The sequence below is a fragment of the Enhydra lutris genome, unplaced genomic scaffold (assembly GCF_002288905.1).
Source record: "Enhydra lutris kenyoni isolate GAN:26980312 unplaced genomic scaffold, ASM228890v2 scaffoldscaffold39, whole genome shotgun sequence".
Taxonomy (NCBI): Eukaryota; Metazoa; Chordata; class Mammalia; order Carnivora; family Mustelidae; genus Enhydra; species Enhydra lutris.
Genome location: NW_019154123.1, coordinates 19,325,124 through 19,351,363, shown reverse-complemented (window position 1 = coordinate 19,351,363; position 26,240 = coordinate 19,325,124). Strand labels below are relative to the sequence as shown.

General features: G+C 35.5%; 1 protein-coding gene across 1 annotated transcript in view; it reads left to right on the top strand.

The window, feature by feature from the left end:
* Positions 1 to 26,240, top strand: part of LOC111154994 (stromal antigen 1) — a 432,305-nt gene that overhangs the window by 204,925 nt on the left and 201,140 nt on the right. Inside the window, exon 5 of the mRNA XM_022514974.1 lies at positions 7,564 to 7,660. Coding sequence (XP_022370682.1) covers positions 7,564 to 7,660 — 97 coding nt within the window. The remainder of the gene's footprint in view (positions 1 to 7,563; positions 7,661 to 26,240) is intronic.

Below are 26,240 nucleotides of genomic sequence, written 5' to 3'. Positions count from 1 at the left end.
AAAATGATGCAGTGAACATGAGCATGCAGATATCTCTACAAGATTCCCCTCAGTCTGATGTTTATGTTTCTGATGTCACATTTACATTTTCTATATTGTGTATTTATTAAAGTTAAAGTAATAACTAGTTTTAATATTTAATATTTTAATGTTTTTGTCCTTTATCCTTTATACTAAAGTAATTAACACACTACCATATTATAATACTAGGGATTCTGAGTCTGACTGTGTGCTTATGTTTATAGTGTGTCCTGTATTGTCATTTTTTTTTTTAATATTTTATTTATTGGGGAGAGAGAGAGTCAAGTGGGGGCAGGAGGAGAGGGTGAGGCAGACTCCTCCCTGAGCAGGGAGCCCGATGTAGGGCTCAATCCTGGGACTCCACGCTCATGACCTAAGCCAAAGCCAGATTCTTTTTTTTTTTTTTAAGATTGTATTTATTTATTTGACAGACAGAGATCACAAGTAGGCAGAGGGGGAAGCAGGCTCCCCGCTGAGCAGAGAGCCCGATGCGGGTTTCGATCCCAGGACCCTGGGATCATGACCTGAGCCGAAGGCAGAGGCTTAACCCTCTGAGCCACCCAGGCGCCCCTCGAAGGCAGATTCTTAACCAATAGCCACCCAGGTGTTCTGTATTTTGTCATGTTTTCATGTTACGAACAATGTCCTTTTATTTCTGTTTAAATCTCTTTTCAGCATTTCTTGTAATGCAGGTTTTGTGGTGATGAAGTCCCTCAACTTTTGTTTAGCGAAGTTTGTTTATTTCACTTTCAGTTTTGAAGGACAGCATTATTAGGTGAAGTATTCTTGATTGATAGTTTCTTTATTTTTGCATTTTGAATTTATCTTTCCATTTTCTCCTGTCTGCATGGTATCTTTATCTTGTTTTGGTATCAGGGTAATGCTTTCCTCATAGAGTGAGTTTGGTAAAGTTCCCTTCTCTTCTGTTAGATGGGATTTGTATTAATCCTAATTTGAATGTTTGGTAGAATTCTTCAGTGAAGCTGACTTGTGTACTGTTTTTTGTTAGGAGGTTTTTCATAACTTACTTCGCCGCCTTACTAGTACATGTTCAGGTTTTCAATTAGATAATGGTTTGGTCTTGGCAGGTTTATTTGCTAAGAATTTATCCATTTCTTCTAAGTTGTCCATTTTCTTAGCATATGGTTATTCATAGTATTATGATCATTTCTATTTCTGTGGTATCAGTCATAACGTCTTTTATGTCTGATTTTGAGTTGTCTTTCTTCTAGACGAGTTCTAAGGTTTGTCAGTTTTGCTTAACTTTTAGGAGAAGCAGCTCTTAGTTTCATTAATCTTTTCTGTTATCTTTAGTTTCTATTTCACTTATTTCTACTCTCATCTTTATTATTTCCTTCTAACTTTGGGCTTTATTCTTTTTTCTTTTCTCCCTGGTTCCTTTAGGTATATAGTTAGGTTATTTATTTGAGGTTGAGGTTTTTATCGTTTCTTTATGGAAGCATTTATCATTGTGAGCTTCCCTCTTAAAATTGCTTTTGCCCCACCCCATAAATTTTGGTATGTTAAATTTCCATTTTCCTGTTTTTTAAGCTAAGAAGAAAATAATAGAGAAGAACTACAAAGATTTAGGGAGGAGATAATTAACAAAGTGGCATTAAGTACATAGTTACCATTAATTACTTTAAATGTAGATGGACTAAATTTGCAAATCAGAAGACGGTGAAGAGACTGAATGGATAACAAAAAGAAAATCCATCTACATGATGAGAGACTCTACTTAGATATAAGGTCTCTCATGCCTTAAATCAAAGAGAAGGAGAAAGGTATCCCATGCAAATGAAAACTATAAGAAAGCTGGATTAGCTCTGTTTATACCAGCCAAAGTAGATTTTGAAAAAAGGATTGTAATTTGAGATAACAGATCATGTTACATAATGATAAAGGAGTCAATCCAATAAGGTAATGTAGCATTTGTAAATATTTATACACCCAACATAGGAGCACCTAAATATATAAAGAAAATACTAATAGACCTAAAGGGAGAAATGTATAGCAATCCAGTAATTGTGGGGGACTTTAATACGCCACTTACATCAATTCGTAGATCATTTATACAGAGTAAGTAAGGAAACCTTAAATGACAGGTTAGGCCAAATTAATAGTCCTAACAGATATTTACAGGATATTCCATCCAAAAGAACAGAATACACATTCTTCTCAAGTTCACATGGAACTATTTTCCAAGATATGCTAGGCCAGAAAACAAATCTTAATGATGATTAAATTCATATCAAGCATATTTATTTTATGTCCACAATAGTATGAAACTAGAAATTAATTACATGAAGAAAACTGAAAATCCATACATTTGTGGAGATAAAACATGCTATTGAACAGTGTTTCAAAAGAAATCAAAAGAGATATAAAATAATTTGATCCATTATTTTTTAAAATAAGCTTTCTACATTTTCTTCTCCTTTTCCCTTTGGGACTTCAGTGATGTATATCTTATTTCTCAGTATGCCACAAAGCCCATATGCTGTCTTCATTCCTTCTCACTCTTCATTTTGTTGCTATGTTTAGATATTTTATTTGATCTGTGTTCTAGCTTACTGATTCTCTCTTCAGTTTATTCAAGTTCATTGTTGAAACTCTTATTTAATTCTTTTATTATAGTCATTGTATTCTTTAGTTCCAAAATTTCTGTTGTTCTTTGTTTTCTTTTTCTTGTTAAACTTCTAATTTTGTTATTATATAGTTTTTCTGATATCTTTATCTTTGTTGTCTTATAGCTCTCTGACTAGGTGTATAATTTTTTTTTTTTTTTAATATGGAATGCTTAATGAGTTTGCATGCCATCCTCGCATAGGGACCATGGTAATCTCTGTATCATTTCAGTTTAGTATATGTGCTACAGAAGCAAGCACAAAAAACTATTTTGAATTCTTTGTCCAACAGTTTCTGGATCTGGATTTCTTTGGGCCTTTACTGGAGGTATACTGCATTCCTTTTGTGCAGACCTATTTCCTTGATTCTTTATAATCCTGAAGCTGTGTTTTCATGTCTGTGCATGAAGAAGCAGTTACCTCTTCCATAAGGGGAGCCTTTTACCTGTGTGTGAAGGCACACTTAATCATGCAGTGACCTTGGTCTGCTGGTGTAGGGTGAGAAACGTGGCATGTGGTGGCACTGGGTCCAGGAAGGCATGATGTCTTTTTGGTTCAGGCCACCATGTTCCACTGCATTGACAACTGCGTAGATTTTAGGGGGAACTGTGGAAGATCTGTACTGGCTGCAAGGGCTGTTTGGGTTCTAAGTAACACCTTCAGGTTTGGTATCTAGGGACTTAGGCAGACAGTGATCGTGGCCAGAGCCAGTGGTGTGCACACACTCAGCCGTGGTGGGTAGCTGCAGTTGTCTATGCAGTGGAAGAGACCTGCCTCAGACACAGTTATAGTAATAAGTATCAGTGCAGGTCGCAAGGGCTAGAGCCAAATGTGGACTCACTGGTAGCTGTAGAGACCCTGGCTGGCAGTGTGGTCTCCTGTGGTTGCATACTCCTTCCAGGCACTCACACTGTGGGAGGCCATGGATGGGGCTTGGGCTGGGGGAGAGGGGTTGTGGGAACATGGTACCAGACAGTGACAGAAGGCAGGGTCTGATCTGAGCCTACCAGTAGCTACAGGGTTTCTTGGTTTTTGGTACACTCACCAGTGGCTGCGTATTTCTCTAGCCTTGGGCATTCATGCTGCAGTGGAGACCAGTGATGAGTGTTAGGACAGTGGTACATAGCTAGAGAGGCTACCTCTGAGTGTGGGAACAGCGCTGAACAATGGGAAGTGGCACTAGGCTGGTGTCTTATACTCACCTAGCTGATGCTCAGATTGGCTGCATATGTGGTTCCTTGGCTCCCATTGGACTGCAGAGGGACTCAGGTGACTGGCCTCTTACACTTCTGCAGCCATAGAGATCCTGCTTGGCTGTGGGGCAGATCTGGTGGTGGTGGGAGAAAGTTTCAGGTAGAGACTCAGGTAGCTGATTTTGGCTAACAGAAATATCTGTGGGGAGAATCTGGCAAGATCCACTGGAGTCCACAGTGGCTGTGCCAACGTTTGGCTTTGCTGGTAGTAAAATATGCGGAGTTTGTCTGCAGAGTAGATCTCTGTGAACCGTGATTGCTCTTGGTGCTTGTCTGGTATTAATAGGTTTTGCTTTTATTCTTTGTTCTTAGCTAGCTCAGTACATCTATGGGTTGCTGATCTACGGGTGAAACCAAAGCTAGACTTCTGCACACTGCCCTACAAGGCTGGGGGAGCTGGATGCTCACCACACTCTTCCTCTCCTAGCACGCGAACTCTTTTTAGCTGGGAAGTTCCTTCTGAGCACCGTGAAGGGGTGTTAGTTTGGGAGATGGGATTATGCATGCAAAATGAAGTTGCCTTCCTTCTTGTGTGATGATTTCTCACTTTTCTTGTTGTTTAAACGTTCTAAATGGACTCTAGGTGTCTCCTGGAGTTGTTTGTGGACTGCTGTCCAGTTATTGATCTTTGTGGGATTACGGGAAGCTGGGTTTTTTCACCAAATGATGGGCAGTTTTTTTTCTTTCAGTATTTAAATATGTCTTTCCATTATCTCTTGGCTTTTATTCTTTTATTCTTTTTGATGAAATGTGTGCCATATTTCTTAGCCTTTTGTCCCCTGTATGTACCATATGGCTACTTAAAAATTATTTTCTCTAGTGACGATTCCCCACAATTTAATTTTGATGTGTCTTATGTAGTTTTCTGTTTTATTCTGTCCCCTAGACCAAGCCAAGGCCTTATATATTGTGAAATGCTATGTAATCTACCAACCTATGCCCATACTTGGCATTGCCTCTGAAAACCACCAATGTCTGCCAATTCAAGAAGGATTTATCTCTCTGGAGTTTAGTTTTTAAGATTCTTTGGCTTTTACCCCTCTCTGATAACTTTTAAAATCTTTCCTTTCAGAAGCATAACCAATTATACCAGAATCATTTATTAAATTAACCACTCCTTTTCCTCAAAAATTGAAGTATCTCTTTTGTCACAGCTTTAAGTTCTGTATATACCTGGATTTATTTCTGCACTCTATTTTCTTATATTTTCTAGTCCTGTATTACATGCTGTCTATATTGTTTTTATTATCTTTGTGTTAAATTTTAGTACTTTAAGTACTTAACAGGACTTTAAGTCCCTGTTTACTCGTTTTATTCAGACTGTTTTTGGACTCCTCACATGTAACTGGTAGGATTATCCATTCATATTGTCACTTTGGGAATTAAAATATGTTCACCATGTTCAGAGTGTTTTCGCAATTATGGGCCTCATGTAGAAGTAGAGAAATGGCTTCCTCTTTAGCTTTGTGCCATACTTCCTTACCTTGGTCAGAAAGCATTTCTGCTTGGGTTGTGAGTCTTAAAATCACTTGACCTGCTTTATCCATTCTTTATCCTCACCACCATTATTAGCCAATGTGTCCTTGACACATTATTCAGCAGAGCTGAGCCTTGAACAGATTTCATGGTATCCTCTTTTTCTTTGTATCCTCTTCTACAGCTGTAATATTCTCTCTGATTTTCTCTTTACTTTTAAAGTAAAACCTTCCAGACACTAATGTGATGAGACAGAGAAACAGAGTGTTGTATACATTAGCAATTAAAAAAAGTCCTCTCTTTCACATGGAAAAAGGGAATGTGGTTGCTCCTAAGTAGTAAGAAGTCATTAAAGAAGGCATATGCTCAGAGTGGTTAAATTAATAGTATTGATGACACATAGTATTGGTGAGGATGTGGAACACCCAGTCTCATACATTGATAGATTTCATAAATTGCTGATGGAAGTATAACTTAGTACACTTGTTTTGGAAAATTGTATAGCATTATCTACCAACCATCTATACACATGTATTCTATGTGTTAATAAGTTTGCTACAAAGTTTATGCCCATCAAAATACGTACAATTATGTTTATGGCAATTTTATTCATGATAGCCTTAAAATGGAAACAGTAATGTGTCCTTAAATAGTAAAATGGATAGTAAATTATGGTATGTTAATACAATCAGATGCTACCCAGCAATGCAAAAAAAAAAAAAAAAAAAAAAAAAAAAACTAATACACATAACAACTGATACAGCTTTGATTAAAATAAATCAAACATAAAAAATAATACTGTTTATATGAATTTCAAAAACATGTCCACTGTTGGGGAATAATAGTTAAACCCTTTGAGCTGGGAATGTTTTTTAACTGGAAGGGAGCATCAGGGAGCCATTTCCGTTTTGGAAATGTCTTATATTTTCATGATGGTTAGGATTACCCAGGTGTATGTATTTGTAAAATTTCATCAAGGTGTAACTGAAGTTTCATACATCTTACTGTATATAATTGTATGTCCATATAGAAGTAAAAATATAAGAGTGTTTAAAAATTGCTGTCATACATTTTCTCTGATACTCTATACCCACCAAAGGAAACCTCAAACAGTATTGCCTACAAGTATGCTATATGGAATCAGTATAAATTTGCCTAACAGTTTAGGAAGACTTTATTGATAGACCTATAAGGCTTTTATTTTTTTAACTCCATATATGAAACTTATTTAGGTGGTTTCCCATATCCTTTGAGTTTCCATAATTTTCTGCAATAACATTTATACCTTTCTTGAATTTATTCCTAGATAATTGTAGTTGTGAACAGGCTGCTCATCCATTTATATTTCTTACATATTGCTAATATCTAAAAGTTGTTTTATACATTTATCTTTTATCACCTGTCTTGTCAGATTTTTTCCATTGTAAATCTTTTTAGTCATTTTAGTAGAGACTGTTAGGTATTTTTTTCAACCGTTGGAAAGGGAGAATTTTCTTTATTACTATTTTACTAATTTTTGTTTTAACTAAAATCTTAAAACATCCTTGCCTTGTTCCTTTTTGAGTTGAAATGTCTTGAGCATTTCAACAAATATATCTTAATCTTTGTCTTTACCTTGTTTGTATATTAATTTCATCTAACTAGTTTTTCTAGGAGTTGTTTACTAAGCTTGGCTGCATAATTTTATCAGATACCATTTTGAAATCTAGTAATATGATCATTTAATTTCTCTCCTTTACTTCATAAATTGAATTATTTGATTTCCTACTACTGACTCATTCTTGCATTCCAGACAGAAATTCATTTGGTTATATATGGTGTGTATTCTTTTTATGCAGTACTAATGAAATAGGTTTTTTTTTTTGATACTTAGAAAATTTCTATCTATGTATAAGTGTATTTAGTGTAGCTTTTGTGTTATTTTCACAGTGTGGTTTGAATATTGGTATCTATAGTTGCTTAGTAATAGACTTGTCATATTTATATTGTGTTCTAAACAAATTTTTGAAACCTAGTAACTCATATTTTAATTACCTTTAAAAATAAAGGAATCTTTAGTTTTATTTAGCTACAGAGAAATGATTAAGTAGACACACACAGATAAAAATCACAAACTTTTAAAAAATTTATTTGCTGTAATATCAATTATTTTGAAGTTTTCATTTTTATATATTTTTTTTCTACAGTCCGTGGTGGATGACTGGATTGAATCATATAAGCAAGACAGGGACATCGCACTTCTGGATTTAATCAACTTTTTTATCCAGTGTTCAGGATGTCGAGGTACATAATGTTGGGATAAATAATTACATTGAGTCTGTCAGTCCAACAGTGTTAAATTTACTTCATCTTTCTTTAGTTATGTATAATCCATCCTATAACTATGACCTGATCTTTTTCTGATAAGAAAAATTATTCTTATTTAAGGATATTTCATCTTGTTTTTGTTCAGTTTTGCTATGAAATAACAAGAGTTCTAAAAATTTATGAAAATTTGAAGGAAATCTAAAATTTGTTTCAATTTGTGAACTGACTTTTTAGGTCACAAGCTTTTATAATTAACATTTACTGATCTTATTTGTACTTATGCTCCACATTAGGAATTTTGCTAGCTGCTAATATTCATTACTTTATATCCTTGTTAATATTTTGGTCCTCAATGTATAGATGAAGTACTTGAAGCTTAATAATTTGCTTTAAGTAACATAAGTACCAGAATCAGGTTTCTTAAGTTATTCATCCATTGGGAATCTGTAGACAGTTTTTTAAAAAATAAAATGTAATTTTATTTTTATCATATTGATAGATATTTTTCTTCTCAGGAATAGATAAATCTTAACAGATTATAATGTGTTACATGGGGGAAATCAGCTGGTAAATTAGCATTCTTTGCTTTTCAGCACAGAAAGTACAGTGATCTTAAGATCACTAATACAGTTGATAGCTTGAAGGCTTTTTTACTTCTGTTTGTCACTCACAGTATTGACACAAGTAGTTTATCAAATATTTACAGAACACCTATCCTGTATTAAGCACTCTTCCAGAGTATACTCAAGACAGTCTCTGCAGTATTAGAGTATGTGTAGTTTTCAAGGGAGGTTTTATTACAAGGAGTAGAGAGGGAAATATACCAATAGTGCCTTCTTAAGAATAACAACACTGGTTACAGTTTAATGACAATATGTGTTTGGCTTTGTGTTTTACAAGAATTTGCTCATTTAATATATTAGTTAATAGTCAGATCAGGCAGTTGTGATTTTTATAGATCACGAAACTGAGATTAAAGGGTTGATGTAAGTTTTTGGATATCATACAGTTAGTTTAAGTGCCAAACTCAAGATTCAGAGTCAAGCTTGTCTCAGTCTGGTATCTGTGTCTCTAAAGACAAGACACTATGGTAATAACAAAGAGGGACTTCTGATTTAGCCCAGGCTTTGTATCTCTGTGTATGTGTAAATGTTAGAATATTTGTAAGAAAGTGCATCTCAGAGAAAGAAACTCCGTGGTGAGACTGAGGCTGAGAAAAAGAAAGTTAAAGGGGATGAGAAAGGTCCAAGTTAACACATTATGTATAACTGCCTTAAGACAAGAAAACAAGGTACACTCTTAGGCATAAATAGAGGTTGAACCTTAATCTGAGAGCATTGAGATTGGTGAAGAGTGGCAGGAGATTATGCTATTTGGAAGAAGGTGACTTTGTTAATTTTGTAGTTTTAAAGGCAATAACTGAGTGATAAGGTAGTTTAAGTGTATTATGTAATCTGTGTTAAGTGTTCTGTTTGATTCGGATTTGATTTTAAATCAATTGGCAGTCTTTAAGTTTTTTCCTTTTTTAAAATTCTTTTTTCCTTTTTTAACTCATTCCCAGTTTTCAAAAGACCAAAAAGCTTTAGAATATATGAAACAAAAAGTCTTACCACCTCCTGCTTTCCCATCTATCTCCATAGAGTTAACTGCGTTTAACTACTTTGTATATTCAGTTATCTGTCTGTTGGCATTATTTATCTAATTTCTGTATGTTTAAGTAGGTATATATATTCTTTCCTTCTCCACCACTGTTACACAAAAGATACTCATGTATAAGGAGCTTTTTTAATATAGCATCATAGCATTCTTTTGTGTGTATGTATAATAATTTAACTGGTCTTCTATTAAAACCCATTGCATTATTTGTAGTCTTTTGCTATTACAAACAGTAGTGTAATGAATTAATTTGTGTATACCTTATTTGCTCTTTGTGGAAGAATGTAGAAAAATGTGTTTGTAAAATTATATCAGATATTGCCTAACTTCTATAGGAATTGTACCCATTTTTATTCCCATTAGTAATACATGAGAATGTTTCTTCTTAGTTTCTTCAGCAATATTTTTATCAAATTTTGGGATCAGCCTTATGAAAGATGTAAAAATGATGTGCCAATGTGATTTTTTTTAATTGAGGTGAAATTCACTTAACATACATTAGCCTATTTATTTATTTATTTGTTTGTTTATTATAATTAACCATTTAAAATTGTACAGTTCAGCAACTTTTACCATGTTCACAATGTTGAATGTTGAGCAACAACTTCTCTCTGGTATCAAAACGTTTCATCAGACCAGGAGTGTACCTCATATTTATTAAGTTACTCATTCCCATTCGCCTCTCCTCCTTCAGCCCTTGGCAAATTCTGATCTCCTTTCTGTTCCTATAGATCTGCCTGTTTTGGCCATCCTATATAAAAGTAGTTCTACAACATCTGACCTTCTGTGTCTGATTTCTTTTACTTAACCGTAATGTCTTCAAGGTTTATCAAGGTAGTGCCATGTATCTATAATTCATTCCTTTTAATGGCTGAATAACATTGTGGTATAGATCACAATTTTTTGAATTTATTCATCTGTTGGTAGACATTTGGATTATTTCCACAACTATAAACATTTATGAAAAAATTCTGTTTGAGTACTTGTTTCTTGATTTTGGGGGTTAAATACATAGGAGTGGAATTGCTGGATCCTATGGTAATTCTATTTTCCTTTTTTAGGGAACCATCAAATTGTTTTCCACAGCAGCTGTAGCATTTTATATTCCTGTAAGAAATGTTAAAAGGATTCTTATTTCTTCACCTCCTGTCCATATTGTTTACCTCAGTGGCTGCCCCAGTTTACGTGCCCACCAACCGTGCTCTAGGGTTCCCTTTTCTCCATGTCCTTGCCAACACTTGCTATTTTCCAATTTTTTTATTTTAAGTGTCCCTAGTGGGTTTGGAGTGATATCTTGTTGTGGCTTTGATTTGTGTTTCCTCAACTATCAGTGATCTTGAACAGATTTTCATGTGTCTATTGGCCTTCTGTATATCTTTTTTTTTTTTTTTTTTTAAAGATTTTATTTATTTATTTGACAGAGAGATCACAAGCAGTCAGAGAGGCAGGCAGAGAGAGAGGAGGAAGCAGGCTCCCCTAGACAGCAGAGAGCCCGATGCGGGGCTCGATCCCAGGACTCTGAGATCATGACCTGAGCCGAAGGCAGCGGCTTAACCCACTGAGCCACCCAGGCGCCCCTGTATATCTTTTTTTAAGAAATGTGTATTCAGTCACTTCTCGGCCTTTTGGCTAAGATCAAGTGAAGAAATGTGTATTCAAGTCATCTGTTCATTTCTAAATTAGTTTTCCTTTTATTGTGCATTGTTAAGAGTTCTCTGTATATTCTGAATACTAAGCCCTTATCAGATATATAACTTGGAACTACTTTCTTCCCATTTTGTAGCTTGTCTTTTCACTTTCTTAAAGATATCCTTTTGTGCTCATTTTAAATTTTAATTTAGTCCATTTCATCTTTTTTTTTAAATTTTTTGCTCATGCTTTTAGATTCATAAATCTAAGAATCCATTACTAAATAAAAGAGCATGAAGATTTATCCTTTTTTTTTTTTTCAAATAAAGACAGTCCCCAACTTACTATGGTTCAGCTTGTGATTTTTTAAAAATCTATTTTTAAAGATTTATTTATTTATTTTAGAGAGAGGTGGCGGAGAGGGGCAAAGAGATGAGGGATAGACAGTCTTATGCAGGCTCGACACTGAGTATGGAGCCCAGCGTGCAGCTTGATCTCATGACACCGAGGTCACGACCCTAACTGAAACCCAAGAGTCCCATGCTTAATCGACTATGCCACCCAGATGCCCCTCAACTTATGATTTTTTTTAACTCTATGATGTTGCAAAAATAACATGCATTCAATGGAAACTGTACTTTGAATTTTGTATTTTGACCTTTTCTTGGGCTTAGAGATAGGTGATAGGATGCTATCTCCTGATACTGAGCAGAAGCAGTGAGCCACACCTTCTAGTCAGTCAGGTAATAACTGGTGGTAAACAACCAATACACTCACAACCATTCTTTACCTCTACGATCATTCTGCTTTTCACTTTCAGTACAGCATTCAGTAAATTACATGAGGTATTCAACACTGTATTATAAAAATAGGCTTTGTATTAGAAAGTTGTACCCAACTGTAGGCTAATGAAGTGTTCTGAGCACAGTTAAGGGAGGCTAGACTAAGCTATGATATTCAGTGGGTTGGAAGTATTAAGTGCATTTTTGACTTAATATTTTCAACTTATGTATGTTGGGCTTATCAGGTTGTAACCCCATCATAAGTGAAGGAAAATCTGTAGTTTTATAGTTACAGCTTTATATTTAGGTTGTTGATTGTGGTTAATTTTTGTATATGGATGATTTTAATTTGTATTTCTCTTTTGAGTGAGACTTGAGAGCTATTCCTATTACTTTTTCTTCGAATTCTCTGTTTCCACCCCTTGCCAATTTTCCTATCTAGTATCTTCTTGGTTTCTAAAGAGGCATTTGAAAAAATGGATTTTAGAACATTTTGATAAAAGTCATAGAATGATCTTAATATGATTAACGAAGAAAGCAAAGCACACTGTCTTTCTCATCAGTAGAATATAATAAAAATCCAGAAATATACCCAAATACTAATGAAAATTTAGTAAGCATATCTTAAAACATAGGAAAGAAGAGAAAGGCGCAAATGACATCTACACTGAGATTCACCTATCAGATTGATAAATTTGAAAATTACAATACTCTGTTGGTTAAGCTATTAGAAAATAGACATTGTTACTTTGTTCCTTGGAATAAAAATTGATACATCTCTGATGGAAAGAGATTTGGCAATAGCTACCAAAACTACATTTGTTTTTATCCAGCCAGTCATCCTACTTCTGTAAATTTGCCATGGAGATAAACCTCCAGAATTAAGAAAATAAAGGCACAGTGTTACTTAATATAATATTATTTGCTATGGCAAAATGTTGGAAACAACTTAAATACTCATATATGGGAGAGTGATAAAGTAAATTGTCATGGAGGTATACAATGGAATTTTGTAAAATTCCACTGTAAAAAAGAATGGGGAAGATCTCCATGGACTGATGTAGGGAGATTTTCAGGATACATTTTTAAGGGCGAAATGCAAAGTGCAAGAGTGTCTGCAGTGTGCAACTTTCTTTGGAAGAAAGGGGAAAATGGAATACATATATGTACCTTCTCTAGAGCAAATGGAAACAGGAAAGACCAAACAGAATATTGACTGGCTACCTGCAGGGTGTAGTGTGTGTATGTAAATGAGGTGGAAAGTCTAGAGGGAATTGGGGTGAAAGGATGACACTTAATTTGAATATACGTTCTTTTAAATTGAAGTATAGTTGATATACAATATTAATTTCAGGTGTATAACATAATGGTTTCACATTTATATACACTATGAAATGTTCCTCATGATAAATGTAGTTCTCTCTCACCTATACAAAGTTATTACAGTATTATTGACTACATTTTCTATGCTGTATTTTTCATTCCTGTGACTTATTTATTTTATAACTAGAAGTTTATACGTCTTAATCCCCTTCTCCTATTTCACCTAATTCCTCCCTCCACCCCTTTGGCAACCGTCAGTTCTCCATATTTACAAGTCTGTTTCTGTTTTCTTTGTTCATTTGTTTTATTTCTTAGGTTCCACCTATATGTGAAAACATAGGGTATTTCTCTTTGTCTGACTTGTTTCACATAGCATTATACCCTCTAGGTCTAACCATGTCATATGGATGTCCATCAGTTTGCCATGCCGATGGCAAGATTTCATTCTTTTTTATGGCTGAGTAATACTCTGTTGAGCATGTGCATGTGCACATGTCTGTGTTTGTGTGTGTGTGTGTACACATATACCACACACACACACACACACACACACACACACACACACACACACACTCTTTACCTATTCATCTATTGATTGATGTTTAGGTTGCTCCTATATCTTAGCTATTGTAAATAATGCTGCAGTAAACATAGGTGTGCATATCTTTTCAAATTAGTGTTTTCATTTTCTTCAGGTAAATACCCAGAAGTGGAATTACTGGATCATAAGGTATTTCTATTATTAATCTTTTGAGGACCCTTCACAGTATTTTCCTTTGTGGCTCACCAGTTTATATTCTCACAGTGCAATACGGCTTCTTTTTTCTCCACACTCTTGCCAATACTTGTTATTGCTTATCTTTTTGATATTGGCCATTCTGGCTGGCGTGAAGTGATACCTCATTGTGGTTCTGATTTGCATTTCCCTGGTGATTAGTGTTGAGCATGTTTTCATGTTCCTTATGTATTCAAGGGAAAAGTGTCTATTCACGTTCTCTGCCCATTTTTAAATCAGATTATTTGGGGATTAAATTTTGTAAGTTCTTTATATATTTTGGACATTAATCCCTCATCAGATATATAATTGCAAATATTTTCTCCTATTTGTTACATTGCCTTTTTGTTTTATTGCTGGTTTGCTTCATTGTGCAAAAGCTTTTTAGTTTGATGTAGTCCCAGTTGTTTATTTTGCTTTTGTTGCCCTTACCCAAAGAGATAGAACCCAAAAAGTACTACTAAGACTGGTGTTCAGGGGTTTACTGCTTAGGTTTTCTTTTACGAGTTTTATGTTTTTAGGTCTTACATTTAGGTCTTTAATTCGTTTTGACTTTATTTTTTATATGGTGAAAGAAAGTAGTCCAGCTTTCTCTCTCTCTCTCTCTCTCAGCTAAGTAAATCTTTAAAAAATCTTTAAACAGAGAAAGTGGTCCAGTTTTATTCTTCTGCATGTAGCTGCCCAGTTTTGTCAACATGGTTTATTGAAGACTGTCTTTTCACCATTGTATATTCTTACTTCCTTTGTCATAGATTGATTGACCATATATGCATGTTTATTTCTGTACTCTTTGTTCTCTTCTGTCGATGTGTGTATATGTTTTTGTGCCAGTACTATACTGTTTTGGTTACTGTTGCTTTGCAGTATAGTTTGAAATCAGGAATTCTGATGTTTGCCTTTGTTCTTCTTTCTCAAGTTTGCTTTGGCTATTTGGAGTCATTTATGGTTCCATATGAATTTTAGGGTTATTCTAGTTCTGTAAAAAAAAAAAAAAATGCTGGGATGCCTGGGTGGCTCAGTGGGTTAAGCCGCTGCCTTCGGCTCAGGTCATGATCTCAGGGTCCTGGGATCGAGTCCCGCATCGGGCTCTCTGCTCAGCGGAGAACCTGCTTCCTCCTCTCTCTCTCTCTCTTTCTCTCTCTGCCTGCCTCTCTGCCTACTTGTGATCTCTCTCTGTAAAATAAATAAATAAAATCTTTAAAAAAATGCTATTTATATTTTGATAGGGATTGTATTGAATCTGTGGATTGCTTTGGGTTGTATGGAAATTTTAACAATATTAAATCTTTGTATCTTTTCATTTGTTTGTGTTGTCTTCAGTTTCTTTCCTCAGTGTCTTATTGGTTTTCAGGGTACAGGTCTTTCACCTCCTTTGGTTAGATCTATTCCTAAGTATTTTATCCTTTTTGCTGCAGTTAAAAATTTCTCTTTCTGCTAGTTACTTATTAGTGTATACAAACATAACTGATTGTTTATATTAATTTTGTATCTTGCAACATTACTGATTTTATTTATTCTAATAGTTTCTTGATGGAGTCTTTAGGTTTTCTATATATAGTGTCATGTCATCTGCAAATAATAACAGCTTAACTCCATCCTTAACAATTTGGATTAACAAATTAACAATTTTCCTTCTTTCTGTTGTCTGATTGCTGTGGCTAGGATTTACAGTCTATGTTGAATAAAGGTGAGAGTGGGCATCCTTGTGTTGTGCCTGATCTTGAAGGAAAAGCTTTCAGCTGTTTACCATTGTGATGTTAACTGATTTATTATATATGACCTTTATTATGTTGAGGAGTGTTTCTTCTGTATTCTCTTCAGAGTTTTTCTCGTGAGTGGAGTTTGAATTTTGCCAAATCCTATTTCTGCTTTTCTTGAGAGGATCATAAAGGTTTTTAACCTTTTATTTTGTTAATGTGGCTTATCACATTGATTGATTTGCAGATATTGAACCATCACTTGCATCCCTGGAATAAATTCCACTTGATTATAGTGAATGATCCTTTTAATACATTATTGAATTAAGTTTGCTAATATTTTGTTCAGGATTTTTACATATATATCCATCAGGGATATTGCATATAATTTTCTTTAGTTTCTTTGTCTGGTTTTGGTATGTATGTAATGCTGGTCTTGGAGAATGAATTTAGAAACATTATTTTCCTCCTGAACTTTTTGGAATAATTTGGGAAGGGTAGGTATTAACTCTTTTTAAAATGTTTGGTAGAATTCATTTGTGAAGCTATCTGATTCTGGCCTTTGGTTTTTGGGGAGTTTTTGATTAGATTCACTTTCGTTGCTAGTAATTACTGATTCAGTTTCATTACTACTAATTGGCCCAGATTTTCTTTTTCATTCCCAAGTCATTCTTGGAAAATTTTGTGTTTCTAGAAATTTATCCATTGCTTTTAGGTAGTCCAATTTGTTGGTATATAGTGTTTTGAAGCAGTCTCTTACTTTTTGTATTTCTGTGATGTTAGCTGTAATTTCTTTCATTTCTGGTTTTTAAAAAGTCCTCTTTCTTTTAATGAATATGGCTAAAAGTTTATCAGTTTTCTTGATCTTTTCAAAGAACCAGAACTTAGTTTTATTGATCTTTTCTATTATTTATTTGGTCTGTAATTAAGTTTTTTTCCATTCTTGTTCTTATTTTTTCTTTTTATTAACTTTGTGCTTAAAATTGTTCTTTTTCTGTTTCCTCTTGGTGTGAGTTTAGATTATTTGAGCTTTTTTGTTGTTTGTTTCTTGAGGTAGGTTTGTGTTGCTATAAACTTCTCTAGCACAACTGGTTTTTCTTTTCCAAATATTTTGAACTGCTCTGTTTCTAATTTCAATTATGTCAGTTTATTTTCTGATGTACTTTTTGATTTCTTTCTTGACCCATTGGTTGTTTAATAGAATGTTTAGAAATGTCTGTAGGTGTTTGTGTTTTTTTCAAGTTTTTTCCTTATAATTGATAGTAAGTTTCATAGTGTTGTGATTGGAAAAGATGCTTGATAAGATTTCAGTCTTCTTAAATTTACTGAGACTTGTTTTGTGGCCTATCATGTAATCTATCCTGGAGAATCTTTTATTTTGCACTCAGAAACTGTATTCTGCTAAATTTTGATGGAGTGTTCTGTATATAACTGTTCAGTCTGTCTCATCTATTATTGTGCTGTTCAGAGACAGAATTTCCTTATTGAATTTCTGGTTGAATGATTTATCCAGTGATATAAGTGAGGTGTTAAAGTCCTCTACTATTATTGTATCAATGTCAGTTTCTCCTTTTATGCCTCTAAGTATTTACTTAATGTATCAAGGTATTCCCATGTTCAGTACATAGATATTTAAAATTGTTATATTTTCTTGCTGGATTTATCCCCTTACCGTTAGGTATTGTCTGTCTTTGTTGTTTTAGTCTTTGTTTTGAAGTCTGTTTTGTTTGATCTAAATATTGCTATCACAGCTTTTTTTTGGGGGGGGGGATCTTCTATTTGCATAGAATATCTTTTTCTCTTTATTCACTTCCAGTGTGTAGGTGTTTTTAGGTCTGAAGTGAGTTTCTTGTAGTCACCCTGTAGATGGGTCTTTTTTTAGTTTACATTTGCCCTTTTGGTTAGATCATTTCAGTCCATTTATGTTTAATGTGTGGTTATTGATATGTATGTACTTAATGTTGCTTTGTTAACTGTTTCCTGATTGTTTTGTAGTTCTTTTTTTTCCAGATTTTTCTTTTTTATTATTATGTTCTGTTAGTCATTATATAGTACTTCATTAGTTTTTGATGTAGTGTTCCATGATTATTTACATATAACACCCAGTACTTCCTGTAGTACGTGCCTTCCTTTTTTTTTTTTTTTAAAAAGAGTTCATTTATTTGACAGAGAGAGAGACAGCCAGAGAGGGAACACAAGCAGAAGGAGTGGGAGATGGAGAAGCAGGCTTGCCACAGAGCAGGGAACCTGATGTGGGGCTCGATCCCAGAACCCTGGGATAATGACCTGAGCCAAAGGCTGATGCTTAATGACTGAGCCACCCAAGCGCCCCACGTGCTCTCCTTAATACCCATCATTGGGCTAACCCATCCTCCCACCTACCCCTCTGAAACTCTCAGTCTGTTTCTCAGAGTCCATAGTGTCTCATGGTTTGTCACCCCCTCTCATTTCCCCTGCTTCCTTTTTCCCTTCCTTCCCCTAATGTTCTCCGTGCTACTCCTTATGTTCCATGTATAAGTAAAACCGTATGATAATTGTTTTTCTCTGTGTGACTTATTTCACTTAGCATAATCCCCTCCAGTTCCATCCATGTCAAGATGCAAATGGTGGGTATTCATCCTTTCTGATGGCTGAGTCATTGTATGTATGATTCCATTGTATGTATGGACCACATCATCTTTATTCATTTGTCTAATGAAGCATCTTGGTTTCTTCCACAGTTTGGCTGTTGTGGACATTGCTGCTATGAACACTGGCATGTATGTGCTCCTTCATTTCATTACATCTATATCTTTGGGGTAGATACCCCGTAGTGCAGTTTCTGGATCATAGGGTATCTCTGTTTTTAACTTTTTGAGGAAACTCCCTATTGTTTTCCAGAGCAGCTGTACTAACTTTCATTCCCACCAGCAGTATAAGGGGGTTCCCCTTTTTCCACATCCTCTCTAACATTTGTTGTTTCCTGCCTTGTTGATTTTTGCCATTCCAACTAGTGTAAGGTGGTATCTCAGTGTGGTTTTGATTTGAATTTCTCTGATGGCTAATGATGTTGAACCATCTTAGCCATTTGTATGTCTTCTTTGGAGAAGTGTCTGCTCATGTCTTCTGCTCATTTTTTGACTTGATTATTTGTTTTTGGGTGTTGAGTTTGAGAAGTTCTTTATAGATCTTGGTACCAGCCCTTTGTAGTGTCATTTGCAAATATCTTCTCCCATTTCGTGGGTTGCCTCTTTGTTCTTCTGACTGTTTCCTTTGCTGTGCAGAAGCTTTTTGTTTTAATGTTAAGTCCCAAAAGTTCATTTTCGCTTTTGTTTTCCTTGCCTTTGGAGACCTGTTTTGAAAGAAGTGGCCGATGTCAAAGAGGTTACAGCCTATGTTCTCCTCTAGGATTTTGTAGTTCTGCTTTGTACCTGTCTTCTATTACTCTCTTGCCTTTTGATTTGATGACTTTCTTAGCATTATGCTTTTTTTCTTTCTCTTTATTTTTTATATCTGTTGTAGGTTTGGTTTGTGGTTATCATGATGTTCATATATAATATCTTATATATATAACTGCTTATTTTATGTTGATGGTTGCTTAAGTTTGAACACATTCTAAAAGCATTACATTTTTACTCCCTTTCTGTGTTTTATATATACGATGTCATATTTTATTATCTTTGTATTTTGTGTATTCCTTGATGAATTATTGTAGGTAAAATTGATTTTAGTATTTTTGTCTTTTAACCCTCATATTAGCTTGATAAGTGTTTATCTACTTCATTTACCATGTTTTTACTTGTACCAGTGAGATCTTTTCACCGTTTTTTTTACTTCTAATAATAGTTTTTTCTTTTCCAGTTAACAAAGTTCTTCTAGAATTTTAAAGCCCATTTAGTGATGAGGAACTCCTTTAAACTTTTATCTGGGAAACTCTTTATCTTTCTTTCAGTTTTGAATGATAATCTTACCAGGTGGTATACTCTTGGTTGTAGGTTTTTTTCTTTTCAGCACTTTGATTATATCACACAACTTCTTTTGGCTTGTGAAGTTTTTTTTTGAAAAATCAGTTTATGGTCTTGTTGGCGTGTTCTTGTATGTAACTAATTGCTTTTCTCTTATTCCTTTTAGGATTTTCTTTAAATTTTGCATTTTAGTTATTTGTCTTGCTGTGGATCTCTTTGGGTTCGTTGTGTATGGGCTCTCTTTTCTGTCTACCTAGATGTCTATTTCCTTCTCCAGGTTAGGAGGTTTTCAGCCATTAATTTTTCAAATAATCTTTTTGCCTTTTTCTGTTTTCTTTTGGAATACTTATAATGTGAATGTTGGTACTCTTGATGTCTACCAGAGTTCCCTTAATTTATTCTCATTTTCTAATTTGGATGTCTTCCAGATCACTGATCCATTCTAAATCTTCTAATCTGTTGTTGATAATCTCTAGTGTATTTTTCATTTCAGTTATTATATTCTTTGGCTTTGATTGGTTCTTTTTTATATTTTCTCTCTTCGTTGAAGTTCTCACAGAGTTCATCCACTCTTATCTCAAGTCTGGTGAGAATCTTTATGATTGTTATTTTGAATTCCTTACCAGGGAGATTGTTTATCACCATTTCATCTAGTTGTTTTTCTGAGATGTTGTCTTGTTTTTTCATTTTTCTGCCTCTTCATTTTGTCTTATTCTGTGTGTTTGTTTCTATGTATTAGGTAGGTCAGGTACAGCTCCTGGTCTTGGAAGTAGTGACCTTATGTACAGGTATTCTGTGGGGTTTATTAACTCAATTTCCCGAGGTCACCAAAACTAGGAAATTCACGGTTTACCCTACATGGACTGTGTGCGCCTTCCTGTTGTGACTGTGCTGCGTCTGCTGTGGTTGTGCTGTTTTGGTGTGGCTGGTCTCTAGCTCAACTGGCTGTAATAAGCATTTTTAGCTGCTGTGGGCACACTAGTGGACAGGGATGTCCCTTGACTTGGCGGGCTTGGTGTTCTGGCTACAGCTTCAGAAGTTGTTTTGTTGGGTGTGGTTAGCCCCCAGCCACAGCTGGCTGAGAGACTTAGCTGCAGCTTTTATGCCGGTAGTGGTGGTGGTGGTGGGGTGGCTCTTTAACCCCTCCCAGGGCAGGAGCTGCTTTGGAAGAGTGCCAGTCCTGGCCAGGGCTGTCTGTCAAGTATGACAGGGCAGTAGCCACTTTGGGGGAACACTGGTTTCAACTGAGGTTGGCTGCTGGGTGTGACTGACCAAGAGGTGCTTTGCTGGATGCCAGCAGGTGCCAGTCCCCAAAGGATCACCAGGGCATGACAAGGGGTGCCAGTAAGACAGATGGCTAACATCAGAACTGTCTTTTGTCATCTCATTGAACTACCTAGGCTGAAGGAGAGCAAGAAAAATGGTGCCTGTCAGCACTTCACTTCTGAAGAAGGTTCACAGATTCCTGCTGTTTTGGCACATGCCCTAAAATTAGTCAGCATGTCGTCTTTGTTAGGGCACCAGGGTGGCTCAGTGGGTTCAGCCTCTATCTTCGGCTCAGGTCATGATCTTAGGGTGCTTGGGCTCAAGCCCTGCATTGGGCTCTCTGCCCAGCGCCCCCCGCCCCCCTCCTGCCTCTCCGCCTACCTGTGATCTTTGTCTGTCTGTCAAGTAAATAAATAAAATCTTAAAAAAAAAAAAGTCATCTTTGCAATACAGGTGCTTTGCAAACTGCTATCTCAGGGCTGGCTCTCAGAATGAGTGATACTGTGTACTATCCCATTAGAGCATTTTCTCAATTTCCTGTAGCACTCTTGCTCTTATTGCAGTTAAGCCCTGTTGATTTTCAAAGCCGGACACTAATGGGGCCTTATCTTTCTTGTGTAGAGGACCAGGGTGGTGATGGTGCCTGGTATGGGGCTTGATCCACTCACTCCTCAGGTAATCTATCTGTTTCTGTGATATCTTTCTTGCTTGTTGGGCAGTTCCACTATGTTTTTTGTTTGTTTGTTTTTTGTTGTTGTTTGTTTCTGATTGGCTCTCTGCCCCTCCTACCCTTCCTAAGGTGACTTTTTCTTTATTTCTTTAGCTCTGGAATAGCTGTTCAGATTTCAGGTTTTTTTCCAGAGTGAGTTATAGTATATACAGTTGTAACCTTGGTATGTCTGTAGGATGAAGTTATCTCAGGGTCCTCATACTTTTGCATCTTCCCAAGCTCCCGAAATGTACCTTGAGATAGTCCTAACTTCTGGAATTACCTTAATGCTTCACATTTTCAGAAAAACCAAAAAACAAAGTTGTAAGAAAAATCCTAAATTGTTTGCAAATGAAATATACAAAACCATTTACCATGCCATACCATAAATAACATATCCAAACTGAAGAGTGTAAAGAGTACTAAGTAAAGTAACTTTTGAATTCAGTTGTTGGGCTTTAAAACTAGTAGGAGAATGCTTGAGGTAGAACACAGTATTTGCCTAGTTTCAGAATGTCTTCTTGCAAGATGTCTTTTATTTATAACAGGTAAAAGAGTAACCTTATAGTATGTAAATATAGATTCGACCATAATCAAATGATGAAAGCAAATATTTCCAGTTATTTACCTAGTTGGTAGCATGTGCTTCCCAGAGTGCACTTACAAGAATTCAACATCATTCTTTCCCATAGTTTTCTTGCCCAAAGTGCAGAGCGTAAATCTATTCATGGGGAAACATCAGGCAAGCTCAGATTGAGGTATATTCTTTAAAATAACTGTTCTGTACACCTTAAAAAGTTAGTTGTGAAGTACGACTTACTCAGAAACTTTTCTAGATTAAAGACTGAAGAACCATGGCAACTCAATGCAGTGTGCAATACTAGATTTTTTCTTTTGACACAACAGATATTATTGAGACAAATACTGAAATCAAATTAGTTCTGTGGGTTAGAACATGTGTATTTTACATCAGTGATAATTTTATGATTATGGGATGGTTGTGTAAGAAGTTGTTTTTGTTGGGGGAATTATACACTGAAATATTAAAGAATAAAGATACATGAGGAGTGAAAGGATGAATCAAATACAAATACTTACATATGGGAATTTAGAAATTCTTTGTATCCTTCTTACACCTTTTGTGTAAAGTCTGAAAGTAAAATTAAAAAAAAAAAAAAAAAAAAAAAAGAAGGGAAAAAGTTTTTTAATCATAAAACCAACATTATGTTCCGGGGAAACTGCTGGAGTCATTTTCACAAAGTCAAAGGAGGCAAAGTAGCCCATTCTCACAACTCTTTAATATTATTTTGGTGATACAAGTCAACACATTTAGACAAGGAAATGAAGTATGATATCTAATTCAAAATACTACTGAATGTTTAGAAGGTTCAGGAGACCAACAGTAAAATAATTACGTAAATTATTAGGCTTATAGAGTCAATATAGATAAATTAAAATGTTTAGTTTATATAAGAATAGTCAGTTAGGTAATGGAATAAAAGATCTCCCCCCCTTTCTTCTTAAGATTTTATTTATTTATTAGAAAGAGAGAGAGAGAAAGCAAGAGAGTGAATACAAGCACAGGGAATGGGGGAGGGAAAAGCAGGCTTCCCACTGACTGGGAGCCTGATGCAGGGCTCAATTCCAGGACCCCGGGATCATGGCCTGAGCCAAAGTCAGACGCTTAATGACTGAGCCACCCAGGTACCCCAAGACCTCCCCCTTTTTAAGTTTTTATTTAAATTCCAGTTAATATGCAGCATAATAACGAGTTTCTGATGTATAATATAGTGACTCAACACTTCCATACAACACCCAGTGCTTATCACGTTAAGTGTACTCCTTTAATCCTCATCACTTATTTCATGCACACACACCCCCCTCACTTCATAACCATCAGTTCTCTGTAGTTAAGAGTCTGTTTTTTGGTTTACCCCCTCTCTCTTTTCTTTACCCTTTGCTTGTTTGTTTTGTTTCTTAAATTCCATGTATGAATGAAATTATGTGGTATTTGTCTTTCTTTGACTGACTTGTTTTGGTTATTATAATACTCTCTGGCTCCATTCCATGTTGTTGCAAATGGCAAGATTTAATTCCTATTTATAGCTGAGTACTATTCCATTGAATATATAGTATCACATCTTCTTTATCCATTTATCAGTTGATAGACACTTGGGCGGTTTCCATAATTTGGCTATTGTAGAAAATGGTGCTGTAAACAAATGGGTGCATATATCCCTTTGAATTTGCATTTTTGTATTCTTTGGGTAAATACCTAATAGCGTAATTCCTGGATCCTTAGGGTAGTTTTATTTTTAACTTTTTGAAAACCCTCCATCTGTTTTCCAGAGTGGCTACACCAGTTGCATTCCTACCAACAGTTCAAGAGGGTTCACCTTTCTCCACATCCTCACCAATACCAGTTGTTTCTTTCTTTCTTTCTTTTTTTTTTTTTTTAAGATTTTATTTATTTATTTGACAGAGAGGTTGAGAGAGTACACAAGTAGGAAGAGCGACAGGCAGAGGAAGGGAGAAGCAGGCCCTCCACTGAGCAGGGAGCCTGATGCAGGACTCGATCCCAGGACCCTGGGATCATGACCTGAGCCGAAGGCAGCCACTTAACCCACTGAGCCAGCCAAGGCGCCCCTGTTGTTTCTTCTGTTGTTGGTTTTAGCCATTCTGACATGTGTGAGGTGGTATCTCACTGTAGTTTTGATTTGTATTTCCCTGATAAGGAATGATGTTAAGAATCTTTTCATGTATCTTTTGGTCATCTGCATGTCTTTCTTTTGGAAGATGTCTGTTGTCCATTTTTTAAATTGGATTATTTGTTTTATTGGGGTATTGAGCTTTGTAAGTTCTGTATATATTTTGGTTGCTAACTCTTTATCTGGTATGTCATTTGCAAATATCTTTCACCATTCCATAGTTGCCTTTTAGTCTGATTGTTTCCTTTTCTGTGCAGAAGCTTTTTATTTTGATGAAGTCCCACTAGTTTATTTTTACTCTTGTTTCCCTTACCTTAGGAGACATACCTAGAAAGAAGTTGCTATGGCTGATGTCAAGAGGTTATTGCTTGTGTTCTCTAGGATTTTGATGGTTTCCTGTCTCACATTTTAGGTCTTTCATCTAGTTTGATTTTATTTTTTTGTATAGTGTGAGAAAGTGGTCCAGTTTCACTCTTTTGCATGTTGCTGTCCAGTTTTCCTAAAACCCATTTCCATTGAATATTCCTTCCTGTTTTTTGAAAATTAATTCACCATATAGTTGTGGGTTCATTTTTCTGGGTTTTCTATTCTGTTTCGCTGATCTGTGTGTTTCTTTTTGTGCTTGTACCATACTGTTTTAATTACTAAAGTTTTGTAATATAGCTTAAAGTCCAAAATTGTGTTGCTTCTAGCTTTGTTTTTCATTTTCAAGATTGCTTTGGCTATTTGGGGTCTTTTGTGTTTCCATACAGATTTTAGGATTGTTTTCATTCTGTGAAAAATGCTGTTGGTATTTTGTTAGGGATTGTGTTAAATGTGTAGATTCTTTGGGTAGCATAGACATTGTAATATTTGTTCCTCCAATCCATAAGCATGGGATGTCTTTCCATTTGTGTCATCTTCAGTTTCTTTCATTAGTGTTTTATACTTTTCAAAGTACAAGTAATAGAATCCGACACACACACACTTTTTAAAGATTTTTTTTATTTGAGAGAGAGAGGGAGAAAAAGAGAGCGCACACACAAGTGTGGCGGTGGGCAAAGGGAGAGGGACAAGCAGACTTCCTCTTGAGCAGGGAGCCTGACTTAGGGCTATCCCATGACCCGAAGATCACAACCTGAGCCGAAGTCAGACACTTAACTGAATTTGCCACCCAGGTGCCCCTAAACTCCCTTTTTAAGATAAAAATGAGGAAAGTGTTGAAAATGATTCAGTTACATTCCTCACTTGATTGTATATATGAGGATGAATTCCCAGTGCATCAACAATTAAAAAAATCAACAAGTAGCAAAAACAAAGACAGAAACAATAAATACCAGTAAGAAAGAAGGAAAACAGCAGAAGGAAACATGGAAGAATTCCTTTATTAAGTGGGAAAATATTTTATTAATGTGACTCAAAATTAATTTTGTCTCAAAATCTGTTAAAAAAACTATATATAAAAATATATAAATAAAAATTGGTAATTTAAAAGAACACTAAAAAATATACTGCAGACTTTACATGGAGGGCACAGTATAGGGAAGGTCAAAAGAACAAATGGGGAAAAACTGTTTTTTATTACAAAAGCCAATTACTTTGTTATTATATATTTGAAGTAAGGCTTGTGTTGAAATCCTTTTGTTGGACTTCTTGTATTGAAAAGGGTTTCTCAAATCTAGATTGGTATTCTGTTGCATCAGCCCATTTTTTTTCTAAAGCTATGGTGTCTAGTGAATGTTATTGGCTTCCTACTTTAGGTATCTTAAGTTGCATCAGCACCCCTATTTGTTTCCTTAATTCTGCCCACAGATCTGTAGTCTCCTTGTTAAAAATCTTCATTTGAACCATCTGGAGTGAAGTGTATTTATTGCTGGGAATCCTCAGAATATAGTGACTAATTCAGTGTGTAATAATAGGATGTATTCAGTACCAGTGGAGTAGGAAGGATGGGGTTGGAAAAGTTGATTTAAATAATATTGACTTAGGGGCACCTGGGGGCTCAGTGGTTAAGCATCCTACTATTGATTTTAGCTCGGATCACAATCTCAGGGTCATGAGATGGAGCCCCACATTGGGCTCCAGGCT